This window comes from Branchiostoma lanceolatum, chromosome 8 (assembly GCF_035083965.1).
Source record: "Branchiostoma lanceolatum isolate klBraLanc5 chromosome 8, klBraLanc5.hap2, whole genome shotgun sequence".
NCBI lineage: Eukaryota > Metazoa > Chordata > Leptocardii > Amphioxiformes > Branchiostomatidae > Branchiostoma > Branchiostoma lanceolatum.
This window is the reverse complement of record NC_089729.1, coordinates 1,206,101-1,225,088: the sequence shown is the minus strand read 5'-3', so window position 1 is coordinate 1,225,088 and position 18,988 is coordinate 1,206,101. Positions and strand designations below refer to the sequence as shown.

Below are 18,988 nucleotides of genomic sequence, written 5' to 3'. Positions count from 1 at the left end.
TATGTAGGTCCGTCGGGGTCGTCAAGCTCTTGTTGCTTGAGCTTACTGCTATGATAGCTAAATGGAATGTGCTGCGGTGGTAGCTTTTGCACCAGACGCGGAGAAGGGGTTATTTGGAAGACTCTTAATATCTTTTTGTATGATGGTGTTTTTGGAAGATTCCATTTGCGTACAGCGGTCAACTTGGGATTATTCCATTTCTACAAAGGGTTGATATGGTGAGTCCATTCTTGCATGGGAAGGGGGTAAAAAATGCTTACAAACAAGAAAGACACATGCTGAATCAGCAGATCAACCAACCTTTATTCAAATCTAAATGTCTGACAGGTATTTCGCTGTGCAATTTACATGGTAGAAAAACAATTATAATTCATAGTCATTTTGAAGCAGTCATTAATTTTCCAGAATAATCTTTTTCTCATTTCGCCAAAAATGTTTTCTTGTAATTTTTTCTGTAGAGTGATTTGATAATGTTTATATAATTTTTGATTCTGTCGAAAATTTAGACATGTTTGTTGAGATGTTACTAATCATGAAAATAAATGCAACACACTTCTTTTTTCTTCGAACTGAGCAGGCCATTTTTATTCTCCAAGCAGAGGCTTTGATTGAGAGGGGTAGTTTTGTCCGGGATTTTTTTACGTCCCTCTTCTCTCAGAACTCTTCTCTCAGAAAGAGAGAACAGGGACGTAAAAAATCCCGGACAAAACTACCCCTCTCAATCAAAGACTCTGCTTGGAGAATAGGCCATTTTGAAATGTGACCTGAAGTGGTACGAGACTTTATGTTGAAACTTTTCCTTTGGTGAGTTAAACAATTCTTAGTCTGTTATCAGATGATGTTACAAACTTTGTACGATCCTGCTGATTTTTTATGCTTCTACTCTACAAGCTTTCATGTAATTTAATCAAGCGCATGCAATATTAACGAGCATTATTTTTTCTACATGACTAACCCTAAACATCATAAAGTGACATATCAAGGGCATTATACAATGTCCTTCGATACATGCATATTCATCGTTGCTTAGTTTCCTTTGTTTTAAAGGCACAAACAGAACAGCCATACCTGCTATTCTAGGCATTCAGATTTCGCCAAAATATTTTCTACTTTTGATATGATAAAGTTTGTTTAAAATTTAGGCAAGTTTGTTACTAGACATGTTACTAATCCTGTGAACAATGCAACAGGTCTTCTTTTTCTTCTGAGCAGGCCATTTTGAAGTGTGAACTGAATTGATGTGAGACTTAAAAAATAGGATTTTTTTCATTTGGTCTTTTAAACAATTTTTGGTCTGTTATCAGATGGTGTTACAAGTTTTGTACATTCTTGCTGATTTCCTCTTCTCAACAAGCTTTCATGCAATTCTGATAAAGCACACGTGATATTTACAAGCACTAATTTTTCTTAATGGTCAAAATCTTATGACACAAGTAACATATTCATTGTTATTTACGAATAGTTTCTTTGTAATAAGCGTAACTGCCTTTTTGCCTGCAGCCAAAAATCAAACAAAACAAGTCCTGCAAGTTCTAGCTATCTTAGACTTGGAAAACGTTTCAAAGACATAAAATACATTGCAATATTATTTAACATGGTGATCAAAGTATTCATTAAAAATTATGTAAAATTCAAACAAGGCTAATGTACTTAACAAAGTCTTTTCAAACTTTCATGATCTGAGGACAGACTGAAGTGGACACAATTCCTATAGATCCTAGACTAAATCCCTAATATCAAAAAATTTTAAATGAATACACACACACAAAATTGAACAGTAATGGTGTTGCAATCAGTCTAATACTTTGTCATGACTCTGTGACCTGCCCACTTTTCCATCCTAGAGTGCTTTTGTTTCTTTACTTCCATCAGGAGAACATTCAGTTATGCTTGATTTTACATGTCAATCAGTACAGTCCTTTTTACGCTGCAGTGAAGACTTTTTTACACAGCGCAGTCTCCACATACCCATGTGCCGTCACTGGGAGGGCTGACTGGCAGGCAGTTGACGTGAAAGATCCTCCTGCATGCCTTGCACCTCTGCATCCTTCCCAGACGCTCCCCCTGCTCGCAGTGGCAGACCAGTGTGATTCGCTGTACCTTGGTTTGACCTTCCTTCTTTCTGGTGCTAGACAGACGTGGAAACGGTGTGAGGTTCCCTTGTTTGAAGCACGTCTTCAGATGGCTCCTCATCTTCCTGTTGTCATACACAACCCCGCTCACGTCTTGCCCCTCTGCGATGTCCACTGCCCAGGCAATGGCGAACAGCCCACAATCCAAGACGTTCTTCTGATGCTGTACGTCCGGTAAGAAGACGGTCAGGGTGTTCCTTGTTTGGTCAGCAAATGCGGCATAGGACTGGTAAAGCTGAATCTGCAGAGATGGGGTCATGGGGACACTGAGGCTGTCATACAGGCACACCTTTCCGTCTGTGTAAGACGACAGAACCCAGTGCTGATGATTGTTGTGGTGGATTTGTAGCCCCTTTCCTGTCATCTTCACAAACCCGTCGTCACAGAGACCAACTGCAGGCCCCTCCAGCCCTTGGAGTGCCGGGTACTGGCGGCGGAGCAGCATCTGGGCAGCCTGGATGTGGTCGTCTGTCAGCATCTGGAGGTATATCAAAGCCATCTCATTATGAACGCTCAACTTGACACTTGGCCACTCCACCTTATGCTCCTCAGTGTGACCAACAAGAACGTTCAGAGCAAAAGACACTTTCCTGGTTGACTCCTTGTCACTTTTTTCTAGCTTGGAAAGGATGGACTTCATTTTTACGACTTGGTTGGTTTGGTGGTTTTCTGGGGTGTCCTCCAATTTTGACGGGGACCTGGATGCCACCACCACAGGCGCCTTGTTCTCGGAGCGGGTCGCTTGACTGCCGTTGTCTGTGCAGTTGTCCGAGGAGGCAGGGCGGACCTTGATGACGCGGTGGCGAACATGAAGTTCCACTGCTGCAGCATCGGGAACATCTTTGACAACCGGGACAAACTCAGGCTCTGTGGGGAGGTCCGCATCCTTCATCCTGTGAGGATAGAAATGTAGTAGTTTCTTAGAACCTCTAATGTTTATAACTTTTAACGTCTTTCTACAATTATCACTTTCAAGTTTTAAGGCTATTCTAGTAGTCACAACTACTGTACTGTAAAGTTCCAGTAGCAGGGAGATCATTTCATGCACCTTCAAGGGCATCAGGCTCAAGCAGTATTTCTTGTAAGATGTTGTACTTACTTGAGGTTGAAGAGCGACTCTCTCTTCAGCCACAGTTTCTCCACTTTAATCTCCACGCCGATCAGGCTGTCATGAAGAATGGCAATGGAGTCATCATCTGGGCCGATGTAAATGTTTTTAAATTAGTAATTTTTTTTTATTGTATATTTCCATATGAAATAAATAAACAAATCATCCAATAGCAACAGTGATCTACAAAAACAGTCAAGCCCAGCTGGCAAGGGGCAGAGGAAACAAAGGGACATAAGGAGGGTGGTTCTAAAGACAGGATAGGAATTAACTTTGGACCTTACTACTGCCCATCCTGTCATACTTGCATTATAGCTCAGTGATGGGGCAAAGGTCCTGGTTCAGGTCCCAAATCCACACTTTAAATACTAAAATGCATTACCAACAAGAAAGAGCTTACAACAGTAATGTTGCAGTAATATAGTACATGTGTCAGTAGCCACAGAAACATCAGAATCAAGACCCAAAAGATGATAGACATCCTTGGTTGGATGTGCACTGTCTATCTGTGAAATGATACGACGCTACCTGTGACTGGCACTTTCCAGAAGCCGAAGAAGGCTGTGAAGCGTTCCCACAACCCCTGGATGAAGTACTGGTCCTCTTCAGGCATGTCGTGGTTCCGCACATCCGGAAGAGCGCTGTCGATGATCGCCATGGCGATGTTCATCAGCACGAGGAAGATTAAGGAAATGAAAGCGAAGAAGTAGATAGGGCCAAGAATAGGAGCAGCCTCCTTGAGCTGATAATAGTAAAAATTTCCAAGAGACATCTGGAACAGTGTGGAGAAGGACTTGCTGATGGTGCTGAAAAAGAAGAAAGAATTGTCAAAATTTATCATATGATTGTAACGGTGACCTGTACTGTTCTACTTTCAAGCACTTTTATAAAAAAAAAAGAAATCATCAAATTGAAAATATTTCACACAAATAGAACAACATATTTCCTCACCTGTACTCTGTCACAGTAAGGCCGAACATGAGATAAGCGTAGATGCCAAAAGCTGAGAGCCAGAAGAAGAAGTAGAGGATGAAGGAACAGAACTCCCCCGCCATTCCTCGGAACACGGACATCAGCTTGGAGAGGAATGGGTTGAACCTCACCAGCCGGAGGAGCTTCATCATGTTGACAAACGTCAGGAAGGCCAGAAACCAGCCATACACCAAGCTGATGTTCACAGCAGATCGGAAATGGTGGACTAGATCTTTGAAAGAAGTGTAGGGCATATCATTAATAAAAGTACAATTATGTTGAATAATATTATACAGTCAGAGTTTTTGCATGTTTTCAAATATTGAGCATGTTGAAGTGAAATTTTTGTGTAATTAGTGTAACATTTTAGCACAAATGTGTTACACACCTTTCCCTTCCTTGATCGCCATCAGAGCCTTGGAGCTGTACATTATCTTAAAGCCGTATAAGACAATGACAGTGAAGGCCAAGATGAAGTTGAATATTTCTACAATATTCCATGGCTCCATCAGGTAGGCCAAGCCGGCTGCGCGTGCAGCTTTCCCCTCTGTCCACAGTGTGTAGAGGAGAATGATGACGTAAACGATTTCCAGCAGGACGTAGATGTACCCGATCGTCCCTGGCCGTTGATGAAGTCGGAAGGTCTGCACGTGATGATGGGAGAAAACTCCGGCCGTCTCGGAGAATTCGAACACCATCGTCACCGATGAGAACAGATCCAGGTTTCCGTTGTAGAGCATGGCTTCCAAGAAGATGACCCTCGTGCGCTTGTCGATCCAACGGTGGGCCTTCAGCTCTGCTAGGATGCTGCGCATCTCGTCTGCTGATTTTCCCAGGTGCAGACCGAAGCCGTCTCCCCAGTACTGTGTTGTCACACCGTAGATGGGGAGACTGGGGTAGGCGCTGGGGAGGTGGATCCATCCAGGGGCTTCTGATTCCATCGCTGATGTATTCCTGACCCTTTTCCATCCCTTCTCAAATGCCCCGGTCTCCTTGGTGTGCTCATCATACGCTGATGAACATTCGTCAAATAAGTGCTGCATTGTCACAGGCACCGTGCACAGCCCTAGGATGACAGGAGAAGGAAACATGAAAAGTTAGTCACATAGTTTAAATTTTGCTGTTTTGGTCTTCCCTTCACTTTGTTGGCTTCCTTTACAGTAGATTTTTCATGAATACTAAGATCATGATCATTTGACTTTCTGGAATGTTTACAATGTGTGTCCTTTGGTATGGTAATACAGCAAGTGAAACTGTAGCATGTCGTGTTAGCCCAAAGCAGCAAGTGTTCCGTGAAAGTAGTTCTTCCTACCTGTCTGAACTCGACCTTGGATCAGGCTAGGTGGGTAGACCAGGACCGACTGCATGTCAGCCGTGAAGTTCTTGTCCTGCCAGCGGGGCTTGTCACCTTTGTAGGAAGTCTCCGGGTAGAAGTTCCCAAGAGCAGTCTCGCACAGCCAGGACCAGAGGGTTAGAGGATCATTTACCTGTGGAGAAATAAAGCCTTGTGATATAGTTGTACTGAAAGAATAACAATTGTCTGGAGATTTCTCATAATGATCTATAGATTCAAATGGTGCACACTGAACCTATGTTCTAATTACCCGATGTGAGAAGCTAAGTGTCAACATAAAGGCCCTTCCACTGGTTTAAAATGTTTGTCTCACAAATGCAATGATTTAGTGATCCGATACTGTACCTATTAAGTATATGCAAGGATCTATAGTAAGAGACCAAAGCAAGGATCTACATGTAGTATAATGAACTTACCTCGTCCGTAGACTGCACAAAGGTGTTGGTCATGCTCTGTGTCTGATAGAAACCCTCTGTGGTGTTGTGGTGCTCGTTAGCAATGCTGATGACAATCAGGAGGCAACAGCAGAACCACATGATGTCCCAAAAGGTGTTCACAACTCTCCTGTCCCTGCGCTGCCTCATTCTCGCTTGTTTGATGTTGGCAAGGGATGTCATTGAAAGATGTTCCATCTTCCTCCTCATGCGAAATGCATCGGCTGTAGTAAGCATATCAAAAAATATCAATAGAGTCACATATACGCTCTGTATTTGTCAGAAAAGTGGAAAACCCCAGCACCTGGATAATATACAAACTGTCATGCAAGAGGAAATGTCAACTCAATTCACAAAACAGGGTGTGGAACTAGGAGCACACTCACACAGGCTTTCTTTCACCATCTAACAAACAGTTTCTAATCTTGTAGTAACATGTGCATAGTCTACATCTTCATGGTAATGATATATAATGCTGTTTTCTACAAACATGTGTGCTAAAACTTACAGCTGAAGTGTGCCTTTTGTGCAAACACTGTCCTGGCATCAATGGAAACGGGGCCCCGCTTCTCTTCAAAAATCTTCTGGACGGCTTGCGGCTTGCGAATGGATGAAGTCAAGATTGTGAGGAGCAATATCTGAAAGACAAAAGCATTGCTTGTTAGGATTTCTGAAAACATTGTTTATTATTATTATTAATAGTAGATCTATTGAGAACAAATGGAATAGTAGCTGAAGATGCATATGGTATTATGATCCTTAGGATGTGGTTTGTATACAGCATGTTCTGAGGAAGTCAGGTATCATCAAACAACATTGTGCATGGATGTTAGTAACAGGTAAATGTAGCAACTGCAACTGTTAGTAATAAACATGTAACGATGTCACATAACAATGATATCTTTTAATATCTAGACAATTCAACAAAATAGTGTCCTTACCTTTGCTGGTTGCAGGAGGAACATGTCCACCAGAAAGGCGGTGAAGTATGCTGACAGCCACCTCTCGGACTTGTCCTTGCCCCACGTCAGACTGTACAGCGCGGTGAAGACAGCTGACCCCACGGCAGACAGCACCACCAGCACCCAGGCCACGTACTTGCACCAGTGCTGCAGGCGCTTGGCTGGTCCTTGCGGGGCGGGTGCCTTAGCTGGGCCGCCCGTCTCCACATCTCGGACCCTCCGGTCGCCCTTGTTGCTGGGTCGGCTGTACTGGAACAGCAGGACGATGGCCATGATGACGGGAAGGCAGGTAATGCTGGTCATGACCCCCGTGTAGACTCCATTCAGGGTGAAGGAGAACGGCCCCAGGCTGATGGCCTGCACAACCTGGGTTCCTATTTCTTCCCTCAGCCACATGGCGCTGGACACCATGGACATGAGGAGGAGACTCAGGCAGCAGCCGAGCCTCTCGCTGCGGGTGAACGCGCTATCTGTAAAGGAAACAAATGGAGACATTTCATCAAAACAAGTTGGTCTGACTTGATAATAAAGAATGAGAGCAACGTATTCGATCATATACAGCAAGCAAGAGGCATTCATCCAATGCATGTAAAATATAACTTCTACTATCAGTGGCATTTCAGACATATCTTCTGATATGGACTCCCTGGGGTCTTCAATGATAAAGATATCAAGTTGCAGATACTTGGATACTTTATTCAGACCATTATCTAACATACAAGATTCGTAAGCAGTTAATCTTCCTGGACATAAAACATACAAAGTAACCTAAGACATACAAACTACATCTTAAACAGCTAGTACGTTAAAACTTAAGGAAGCAAAACTAATGTTACCTTCAGGCATGATAGCGACAGACAGGAAGAGGTGTTCCTCTGCCAGATTACTCCGCAGACTTGCTGGGAACAGGAACCCGAAGGATCGCAGGTCCTGCTCAGTGGCGACAGGAAAGGTCTTCACCACCTGCCCGTCCCCGCGGTCGGCGGCCAGCCACTCGCCGCAGAAGAAATAGAACCTGTAGATCCAAAAAAGGAAAAAGAAATATCACTCTCACTGTTAACAGTCAGGTTCTGAAAAAACAAACAACATACCTCATATTTTTTCAAAGGTTGGCAATTGGAGGTTGAATAATTGTCAAGCTTCTTTCCACAAAAGACATTAAAAATTCATGTTCTAAACATTAAGTACAGCTACCGGTACTCTACAGGGCAGGCTTTTAGGCAGAGAGGCGTCAGGGCCTCATCTGGACGCGCTGTTCTGAAAATAATAGAAATTGGACGCCCTACTTTGAGGCAAGACGCCCTCAAGACGCCCGTTTATTTTCGCTGTTTTCGCCCCGTTTTTTCCCCGGTAACTTAGCTGAATGCGATGAAAATTCGCCGATTCAGCCGCTTCGTCGCTTCGATCGTCCGCCATGTTTCTTTTCCGACGAAGTCTCGCGAAACCACGCGTAGATTACATCTCGCGAAAGGCGAGACTTGCATCGCATTGGCCAATTTTCAGTGACGCAATGTGCCCGGGCGCTGTTATTGGTGGAATATAGTGGACGTCCCTTTACCCTTGCGCGGGAAAAAGTGAAGGTAAGCTTGGAACTTTTCCCGTTGTTTACAAAGGTGACAGAAAGTCCGATAAACTATAGGGGTATTTTGAAGGCATTTCGAATGTTTTTGTGGCTTCTTTGGTGGCAATAACTGTCGGTAAATCGGCGGAAAAACAGCTACAAAAACGCCGGCACCGTGCAACTGGCGATAACTGTAGTGGGGAGGGGGGCGCACATGCCGATAACATAGCGGAACAGGGGTCAAAATTTGTATGATTCCTTTGAATAAGAGGAAGTCTGTACTTTCAAAAGATCGATAAATGGATGTTTTTGTGCAGAGATGTTTACTTCATTCCCACTATATACATATTTACAGTTGACGCTAATAAGGTTTCATTGAAATAATAACTTTTTAAAACTTTTTTTTTCTTCTTTTTTTCTTCTTTTTTCTTTCAGAGAGAAGAGTATCTCCTGGCCCCCAGGCGCTTGTAGTTTTTGAGATTAAAGTAGCTTAAAGATAAACTTGTTTTACTGTACTATCATAGCAGTAACTCTCACAGGTAACTTTTCTTGTTTCACTTGCAGTAAAGAAAGTGTATTCTCAGGTCAACATGTGCTAAGTATTCTTAAAGTAAACTTTTCTTGTAGCAGTAAAGTAAAGTGAAGTAAAGAAAAGTATTTTGTCAGGTATTCTTACAGTGAACTTTCAATGTTGCAGTAGGTGCATGCTCAGGTCAACATGTTCTTAGTATTCCTAAAGTAAACTTTTCTTGTAGCAGTAAAGAAAAGTGTTTGGTCAGGTCTACATGTTCTAAGTATTCTTGAATACCACAGTTCTTATTGCAGTTAGGTAAAGAAAAGTGTTTGGTCAGGTCAAAATGTTTTAAGTTTTCTTACAGTGAACTTTAAATGTTGCAGTAAAGAAAGTGCATGCTCAGGTCAACATGTTCTAAGTATTCTTTCTTAAATTAATTTTTCTTGTAGTCTAGTTGTAGAAGTAAATATATGCTCAGGTCAACATGTCACAAGTTTAAGGTAAACTTGAGTAACAAATTAAAGAAGGTTAACCTGGCTGAATTTTTCCTTTCTTCACATTTTTAGTTGGTCTTCCACATCCAATCTCAACCCCTGCAATGTGCACATGCCTCCCTCCCTCCAGCCTTACTATACATACAAAAATGATGTTCTATCTAAGGAATATACTAGGCTGTATTCCACAAAATTTGCCCCTCAAAATGCAGGAAATAGCGTTTGAGAGCATCATTATTTCAAAATTTTCCGGGGGGGAATGCCCCCGGACTCCCCTAAGAAACTCGCGCCTTCGGCGCTCGCCGCGGCGCCTACGGCGCCGCGCGGCAAAGCCGCGCTTTACATTTGCAATCACAACAACTTTGGACTCCCTCTTTTTTATTTCGAGCTAAAAGCCTGCTACAGGGTGTGTAAACAGCATTATAAACTAAGCTACAGGATAGATTGATTGGATGATTCTAGACAGCCAAGGAGAGCTGTTACTGTTTAGTGAACTCACAGTTTGCCAGTGGTGAGATCCTGCACTGCTGCTCTGTCCACGTTCCACGATGCACGGCCCCCCTCCCCACTGTTGTCGTGCATGAGCTGCAGCAGCTCCACGTTACCCAGCTGTTCTGCTGTGCTGAAGGTCAGGGTCACCTGGCTGTTCTGGGTGAAAACCTAAACAACAACAAAAATTCCACATGTTAGGACATGCCATTAATAATTGTACTCAAAAACATATTCAGGGGAAAGTTTGGTGATGAAATAATTATTAGGAGTTGAGTCAGTGCCAAATTTGATGTCCAACCTTCTCTGTGATGTCGACCACTCGCACATCGGAGTTTGCTGCATCTCCGAACAGCTTGAAGGACACGGTGGACTCTGTCCCAGCATGCTTAGCTGCACCTGTCCAGATGAGCAGGCGATACAGGCAGCCGTTCTGAACGTTGTCCAACTTCACAGCGTGATGTAACTGTAACAATGTGTGAAGACAATTTTATTATTAGAACATGAATGTTCACATAGTACACATTGCTGACCCTGACCTCTCACAATAGATTCAATTATAGTCTTACTGAAGCTAAAGATATTATTTTAGATACTGCAGGTACGTTGGAAATATGCATAGTTAAATTTGTTTAGATCAAAATCTTTGTTCAATTAGTAATACACATCCTGTCCATGTCAGCAAGGCTAGCCCTTTGTGACAGCCATTGCCTAGTTGGGCAGCCCTATGTATGTCTGTCACTACCAAACTAATCAATAAATATCAATTTATTGAATAAACATCAATACTGGAGAAAAGATTTGCCAGAATATGATTATGAAATAAAAGTCCACAGAGTGAAGATTTAACGGCTACAAATTATACATGCTCACTTTTACTGGCCTGATACGATTGATTGATGAGGACTTCTTACCATCCTTTTCCCTCTACGCTCAGCAATCGTGACCACGGCTGTTGTGGAAAAGTAGAGACAGAATGCTGCAATGATGGCTGCCACAACGGCAACGTTGTCCACCAAGTCACTGAAGTTCAACTCCCCGAAGTCGAACGTGTTCGGCGGAGTGGCGAAGTCACTTCCGAAGGCCGTCAGATGGTTGCAGTGACAGATGGTGCTGGAAATGGTGGACTGCTTGCTAATCTGTAGAAAGCAGTCAAGAAACATGTTGTAATCACATTTTGCTGGTACAACCACTGGTCATTAAATTATATCAAAACAAAAACACAAAGAAACAAACAAGCTATCATTCATTTATAGCTTTGTATAGAGTTATCATAATAAGAATTTTCACTGCTTTAGATAATATCATGATTGATTGAAAATGCATGTATATTATATAGATCATGGACCAAAAAAGGCCGTCCCCATTGTCAAACATTTAGTCCCTGGCCTAACATCAGAAGGAGACTGGCCTGTAACATTTAGTCCCCCTGGTCAAGGATTTATATTTAAGTACCCAATCATTACCAAATATAGGCTCAGAAATAACAAACACGTGTAATTATCTAACATAGCTGTCCACGAATATGAATCAGTTAATCTTGAATTGCTTTTGCTGGCATAATATCAAACACAAATACTGTACCTGGTCCAGTAATAAAAAGGGCAGTCATGTTTCATCTAACAGATTATGAACAATATGTGACAAAAATCTGCTGTTTTCTACACCAAAGCAAGGACATTTTACTGGTAAACAGCCATAGTTTTTTACTTTGTATGTGTTAAGCAAACTGTCAGGTAACAATTGTGAATAATATTACCACAAGTGAAGTTCTCCTGAAACAATGAGAACTGTACTCACCGCGCAGCCGTCAGTGCTCCAGTCTTCCTGGGTCTCGCTCCAGTAGACGCAGCTCAAACGGGCCCACTGGATCTGGTAGGCGTAGAAGTCATCGGCGTGTGACTCCTTCACGTCAGCGCTTTTCTCAAAGTCGCATTCGGTCACTGGTCCTGAAAAAAAGGAAGTTTATGACAGAGCTGAGAAGTGTGCAACTACTCGGATATCACCGGTGACTCCTGTTGTCAACATCACAAGACAGTATATGATGTATTTTTCTTATGGAGAGTCCAAAGAAAGAAAGAAAGAACAAACACAAACAAACAAACATCACAACAGTGGAAGTGAGTCATGATGATATTAGGCAAACTTTCTATGAATCAGCTTTCACATTTATATCATAATGATGTACATTTTGTAGAATACCAATTATGTTCAGAATCTCTACAGACATTTGTACTTTTCCTTCACAAGAAAAGAACATAGTTTTATTAGTGATTCATATCATTATGGAGAAGACAACCTCCTTCATACAGATTTCCGTACTCACCACGTATTTGGACCTTGATGTAGTACTCCACAGGACCATCCTCTCCCGAGATGAACATTGTCGCCTCTCTCTTCTCTGTGTCTTCATCGCCACTCAGAGCCTTCATCAAGGCACACTTCTCGGGTAGGACGTACGTCTCCATGGATACGTTGTAGTTTTGGTCGTCAGGGCGGCCGCCGTACCTTCCTGAAATTCCATACACCACACTTCTATTCAGTGGGGTGATGGTGACCAGGAATCCTTCTGCGGTGTTGGTGAGGTTCAGCAAATGGTAGCTTGAACTTTTGTTTCCTGGGGCAGGGAAGGTGATGGTTGTTGTCGCTGGTTTGTTTCCGGAGCCACCCGGAATGGTGATGTAGAAGTCTTCAGTCAGGTTGTTGAAGGCCACGGGGATGTTGTTCTGTTGGAGTGACAGTTCCATGACAGACGAGCGTGCCTGGTACTCCCCGCGCCCCCAGGTAAATGGGTTTCGTTGAAACTGTGTCAACTGCAAAAATAACAGAATCAATTATTATAGTTCATTCAATTCAACTTTTGCAATAAATAAAGATCATTCTGTCATTTGGCCATTCCACTTAGTCTACAGGAACTGTAATCTGGATTTCTGTACCTGAGGCACTTTCAAGTCAACCACAATAAACATGATGTTAAGTAGTGATCCAAACACCAAAGGAAAATGCAATAATCACAACTGGATATAAAGTATTTTAAATTTATTAAAAATAACTCCACCAATTGAAAAATGAAAGTAAATTAAGAATAGCTAAAAAAGATTAACATGAACAATCACTGTGAAAAGACAGACAAAAACAATCTTCAGAACAATCTTCAACATTGATATTATCACAGAATCTGATACTGTATACAAAAAGGGAAAGATAAGGATCATTTGATAACCAGGACATGACATAGCACCTATGGAAGCTCATCTGTGTTGGTAGTAACAATCAGTGCTAAACTTTCCACCAACACTAAGGTATTCACGGATCAAATCATACCTTAATAGCGACGCTGTGCGGTGTGTAGTCTCCGAAGAGCGCTGTTTTAGACGGAACATGGAAGCTCCCACCCTCCGTCTGCACGACCTGGCCTCCAAACTGGTCGCCCCAGATTGTCTGAGCTTGCAGCGTGATGCCGCCCCTCTCGATGGTTACCGGCGGGGCTCCTGGCCTCATGGCGTCGATGATGGCGTTGTACAGACCGTCCAGGACCTGGCGACTTTTCTGGACAAGTCTTCGTCTCTGTAAGTAACCGAGAAGACATTGTGATGAGTTACTTTGAAATTTGCTCCTGAGCAATTCTTTCCTCCATAACATGAGACATTAAAGGGGCATGTTGTGATTGGAACCCCTTTAAGTAACAATCCAGGGTAAAAGATGAACTACAACAAAAATTCAACAAATCTAGTCATAAAATAGCATTAAAGAATTCAAAAAATGTAGTCATTAGTATTAAACAAACTAATAAAAGTATTATAATAATCATTGAATGACTTTTTGTTACCTCAGCTTGGTTCTCCCGCTCCTTTTCTTCTGCCTTTTCAAGACGCTCCTTTGGAGAGAGACTCTGGTCTTCCTCGAGATCAGGTGCAGGCTTCCCATCATCCTCTTCTGCATCTCTCTCTGGTTCCTCCAGCAGAGAACCAACGGAGTCCACCAGAGCTGTTACAGTAGGACAGAAGCAAATGTTATAAAATGGATTTGAAATTCATTAAGCACATATTCGTGATTGATATACAATAACTGCAGATGAGAACTGCATGTACACACTGTGTTCTTATGGACCATACAAAATTAAGATTCAGACCTCAAAATTACAATCAATTTTACAGCAAACTGTTTTACATATTGTCAATCACTTAGGGACAATATCTGACACCGATCATTATAACAAGACTTAGTGCTTGATAAATTGTTACAGCTGACAATTTAATTCAATACCAACTATTCATATTTTATTTTTTCATCCTCTAAGGTTTAACTTGATTTGATTTGATTCACTTTGAATTTATGTGATGTGCCAATGTTTGTTACATGTTTGAAGTCTTCCTCCTAGGAAACATTGTACAATGTTAGTATATCATTCATGAACATCGGTGATACTTTCACAACCAGATGATGATGATGATGATATTGAAAATATCAGTGACCTATTACATTCCAGTTTTACCATGATGCTAAATTGCATTTTGTTGAATAACTTCGGCCAAAATCTAAATGTAAAAAAAAGGACAATCCCTACCAACCACTGTAACCGGAAACACAGCTTTTTGTCTTCTGAGGCCTTACAGATATAGTACTGTATGTCATTGACTGATGACATTGTACTTACATCCTCCCACAGACTCGACAGTCGACGGGTCAGACATGTCCAGTTGGTCCAGTTTGCTGGTGATGGACTTCAGAACACTCATGGCCATGTCCTATAGGAAAGTATAAATGTTTGATAACTGTTAAAGGTCTGTTTTTAAGTGCAAGCTTTGAAAGCAACATTTTGTTGCTCAACCAGCTAATACATGTAGATATGCAAAAATGCTGTGCAGATCAAGAAATAAAATTCAATGCATTTGTGATAGAAAAATGAGCACATGAAGAAACCTTTTTTGACAAAAGAGTTTGACAACACAGGCAAAATGTTTTTGTTCAGTACATTCAAGTATCAGAAAATGATTATAGCCATTTGCATGACCTGCCAGCCCTTCCATGCTTGCTTGCCAATGTTGATATTGAAAAAATCTAGTATGTAAATCTAAGGCAGACTAATAAAGTCAAAGACTCATGCTATGCATAACATGATAGGCACATATAGACAAACCAGAATCAGAGAAAGATAATATTGTTTTCTGCACAGCTGCAAGCATGATATGAGTAGTCATGTCATAGTTGTAGGTAAGGAGTCAAACGGTTCAGCTTTGTAAAAATCCCATCAGCGACTTTTACCTTATCCTCCTGTGGAATGCCAGGACAGGACTTAATGACAAGCGATGATAACTCAGAGAGCATTTGCACACGTTGCGGCGTCTGGGCCCGACCCGTTTCAGACACCAATGTTTTAATTGCCTTCCTGCACATCTACATCAATGGATAACAAGATTGAATGTCTTTCCTTATCCTGGTCCAAACTCCATAAAACATACCCATGTTTCCAAAAGAAAGAAGCGAATTTCCTGAATGTTTCCCATTGCTTTAACATTTTAAAGACTACTGAACATTGCTTACCTGTGACTTTTCCTCAGCAGCTGATGTTGGCTGCTCCAGCACAGCAGCATCTCCAGAGACATCTGCAATCTTCTCATTAATGAAGGACAAATTTTCATAATAAAGTTAGTCGTTAATACAAAGTTGCATTAAGGACAAAGAATTTAGTAATAATAATTATTTGTTGACAATGTGTGTTCCTAAAATATCAAATGTACAGGTCCAGTTGATTTGCTTGTCTTCTTCAGCCCATGCAATCTTTCACATGAACCAAAAAGTTGACATATTGAAAGAGTTTCTCATAAATTTAGAATTAGGCCACAGTCACCAATTTAATTTGGTTTTCAGACATTTGTAAAATTTTAGCAAGTGGACATAATGAAAACAAAATGTTGGAGCAAAGGTTTCTTCTAACTCTGTTCACTCCGGAAACTGTGTGTATCATTAGCCACTGACTTAGATCTGTTTTCATGTTGATATTCAGATCTAGCATACTTTTTTTTAAATCTGGGAACCAAAAAATTAAATTGGTGTGGCTTTAGGTACCGGTTCAGTAAAAATATCAAAACACTGAAGATTTAAGACCGTGCCAGCCATTTTTAGCCTCACTGGTGGCATAATAAACATCAAAATCCTTTCTCTGAAGATACAATGTATCACAGATGAAACATTATGAGGTGTGCATTTTACCATATGATAGTATCCGATAACATGCGACATATTTAGAAATCCACACAGAATATCAGGCCTAGTAAGCACTCTGGTTATCATGCACAAAGAACAATTGTTGATGATATCACTGTACTCTGGTTACGTGGCATAGGGATCTCCCAAAAGAATTGAACAATCAGAATAGTGCCCCCCTCCCATCATACTGTAATCCCAGTACCAATTCATACTCTTTTTCAAAACTAGTGTTTCCTACAACTGAATATTTGTTCTTGTGTCTATAGAATGCAATTTAAGGTAAGATGCAAAGCTTAGCTCCCATGAAAAGGCCACCCTCTGTATTTTGAAAAAGGCAAAATGCAGGTCCTGGAGTTTCCCCCCCCCCCACCTGGACCATAGTAGTTTTACCCCCAGCACCTTCATGCTCTAAACTGTGGAGATCTGTGCCATAATTGTTGAGAGAAAAATGATTATCATCATTCTAATTGAAGGTAGTACTGGGTGTGCCTAACCTGAGCCAACTTCTGCAGTACATCCTGTGGGTTTGGGGAGACGGATTCTGCATAGATGCTGTCCAGACCGTTACCAAGAGCCTATTGAACAGGAATAAAGGGCAGTACAGTCAGAGTATTATGCCAAATTCTAATGGACAGGAATTAAGCTCAGTACACATCATACAAGAGAGAGGAGATGCTTCAAACATAAAGTGTTTATCCTGTGTTCATATTCCTTTTGCAAGTGCAGTACAGTGTACAGTTTTAGATTAATTACACACTATAAACAGACACAATAACTTTTCATACCATCTCTTTTCTCCCGAATACACTTTTCAAAAATTGGTCACTTATAGTCAGGGTGGATAGGTTACGTCCTTTATCTAACATCTTTCCACTGAGCTGGTGAGAGATAAGGGACAGTCGAGCAACCAAAAGTCTCATCAGTAGGTCAAAATGAATTTCATTAAATTGAATAAAGTAGGCCATTTATTTTGCATTTTGTAAGTCAGAGTGTTTTCTTTAAAACTAATTTCTTTTACATCATGGATCATTTTCAATTCATTAAGTCATATATTTTGGTTTCTCAATGGTCTCCATCCATTGGTTAGGGCCGGCCTTTCACCATATAATTCACCCCCAAAATCCCCTCCGCTGTAGAACCTCATACCTGGTCAGGTGTCGCCCTGTTACCCACCGGCGGCCTGCTGCTGGTCAACTTGGTTCCTGCACAGCAGAAAGAGATTGAAGTATTATTAATAGTCAATCTCTTTGCAGATGGCATTGAAGCATGGGCATCTTCTTGTTCTCCATGTGACATTGAAAGAAATAAGAGCAGATTTTACTGTCAATGGAAAAACACTGTAAGTTTTAAATGCCTGCTCAAATCTCTGAAAAGAACATCTCGATTTAAAGGAACCATGTACAAATTTACCCCTGTGAGTGAATAAGAACTGTTTTATCACACTGCGTGCCTTTGGTACACTGAACAAATTGCTATAAAATGTTGTTACAAATTGTTCATAAAAAATTATTATAGATCTTTCTTCTACATGTATAATAAGTTGAACTAATGATATAAACACCACAGTTGACATCATCAGGTTTGAATTCACAGAAACTAGAAACAAAGTTTCAGTTCAATTGTCATCACACTGGATAAATTGTTGATATGGTCAGTTTTTAAAAAAATGTCCATTGCATAGCATCATCATAAATTCTAATGACAAGGTAAAAAGTGTCTATAGCTTGAAGCTGGCTTTTCCAGTCTTCTAGTGCTGTTATTACAGTAGCATTTAACGCACGAGAACCTACCTTCATCAGATGACCCTTCGCCCCCCCCAGCATCCCTTCCGGCCGAAGTTGCAAGTTCCGTGGAAAAGAGAGTGGTCCTCTGACTTGTCTGCGTGGTTGTAGCAGCAGGTGCAGACGTGGTGGTTGTAACAGCAGGTGCAGGCGTGGTGGTTGTAACAGCAGGTGCAGGCGTTGTGGTTGTTACAGCAGGTGCAGGCGTGGTGGTTGTAACAGCAGGTGCAGGCGTTGTGGTTGTTACAGCAGGTGCAGGCGTGGTGGTTGTAACAGCAGGTGCAGGCGTGGTGGTTGTAGCAGCAGGTGCAGGCGTGGTGGTTGTAACAGCAGGTGCAGGCGTGGTGGTTGTAACAGCAGGTGCAGGCGTGGTGGTTGTAACAGCAGGTGCAGGCGTGGTGGTTGTAACAGCAGGTGCAGGCGTGGTGGTTGTTACAGCAGGTGCAGGTGTGGTGGTTGTAACAGCAGGTGCAGACGTGGTGGTTGTAACAGCAGGTGCAGGCGTGGTGGTTGGTGCAGCGGGTGCAGGCGTGGTGGTTGTAACAGCAGGTGCAGGCATGGTGGTTGTAGTAGCAGGTGCAGGCGTGGTGGTTGGTGCAGCAGGTGCAGACGTGGTGGTTGTAACAGCAGGTGCAGGCATGGTGGTTGTAACAGCAGGTGCAGGCGTTGTGGTTGTAGCAGCGGGTGCAGGCGTGGTGGTTGTTACAGCAGGTGCAGACGTGGTGGTTGTAACAGCAGGTGCAGGCATGGTGGTTGTAGCAGCAGGTGCAGACGTGGTGGTTGTAACAGCAGGTGCAGGCATGGTGGTTGTAACAGCAGGTGCAGGCGTGGTGGTTGGTGCAGGCGTGGTGGTTGTAGCAGCAGGTGCAGGCACGGTGGTTGGTGTGGCGCCTGGAAGAGAAAATACTTTTAGACAGAAGATTAAACAGAATCAGACCTGAAATTTGGCATGGAGGTAAAGATGGCAAATACCCTAA

The 18,988-nt window shown here is 42.1% G+C and overlaps 1 protein-coding gene across 2 annotated transcripts; it reads right to left on the bottom strand.

Annotated features, from left to right (window-relative positions):
* Positions 1-283: 283 nt before the first annotated feature.
* On the bottom strand, positions 284-18,899 carry LOC136439846 (polycystin-1-like protein 2). Of its 2 annotated transcripts, XM_066435477.1 has the most exons (23): positions 18,021-18,899; positions 17,377-17,432; positions 16,725-16,805; positions 15,565-15,633; positions 15,286-15,417; positions 14,678-14,768; positions 13,850-14,007; positions 13,345-13,587; positions 12,347-12,833; positions 11,821-11,969; positions 10,935-11,159; positions 10,322-10,486; positions 10,031-10,191; positions 7,799-7,977; positions 6,942-7,432; positions 6,509-6,638; positions 5,983-6,224; positions 5,525-5,699; positions 4,601-5,278; positions 4,192-4,444; positions 3,769-4,046; positions 3,232-3,328; positions 284-3,025 (listed from the first exon to the last, which is right to left on the bottom strand). In XM_066435477.1, exons 1-23 carry the CDS (start codon positions 18,811-18,813, stop codon positions 1,945-1,947), a joined length of 6,414 nt encoding a protein of 2,137 aa, XP_066291574.1. In that variant the 5' UTR covers positions 18,814-18,899; the 3' UTR covers positions 284-1,944. The 2 variants fall into 2 exon arrangements, with proteins under 2 accessions (XP_066291574.1, XP_066291575.1); XM_066435478.1 differs by lacking the exon at positions 15,286-15,417.
* Positions 18,900-18,988: the final 89 nt, after the last annotated feature.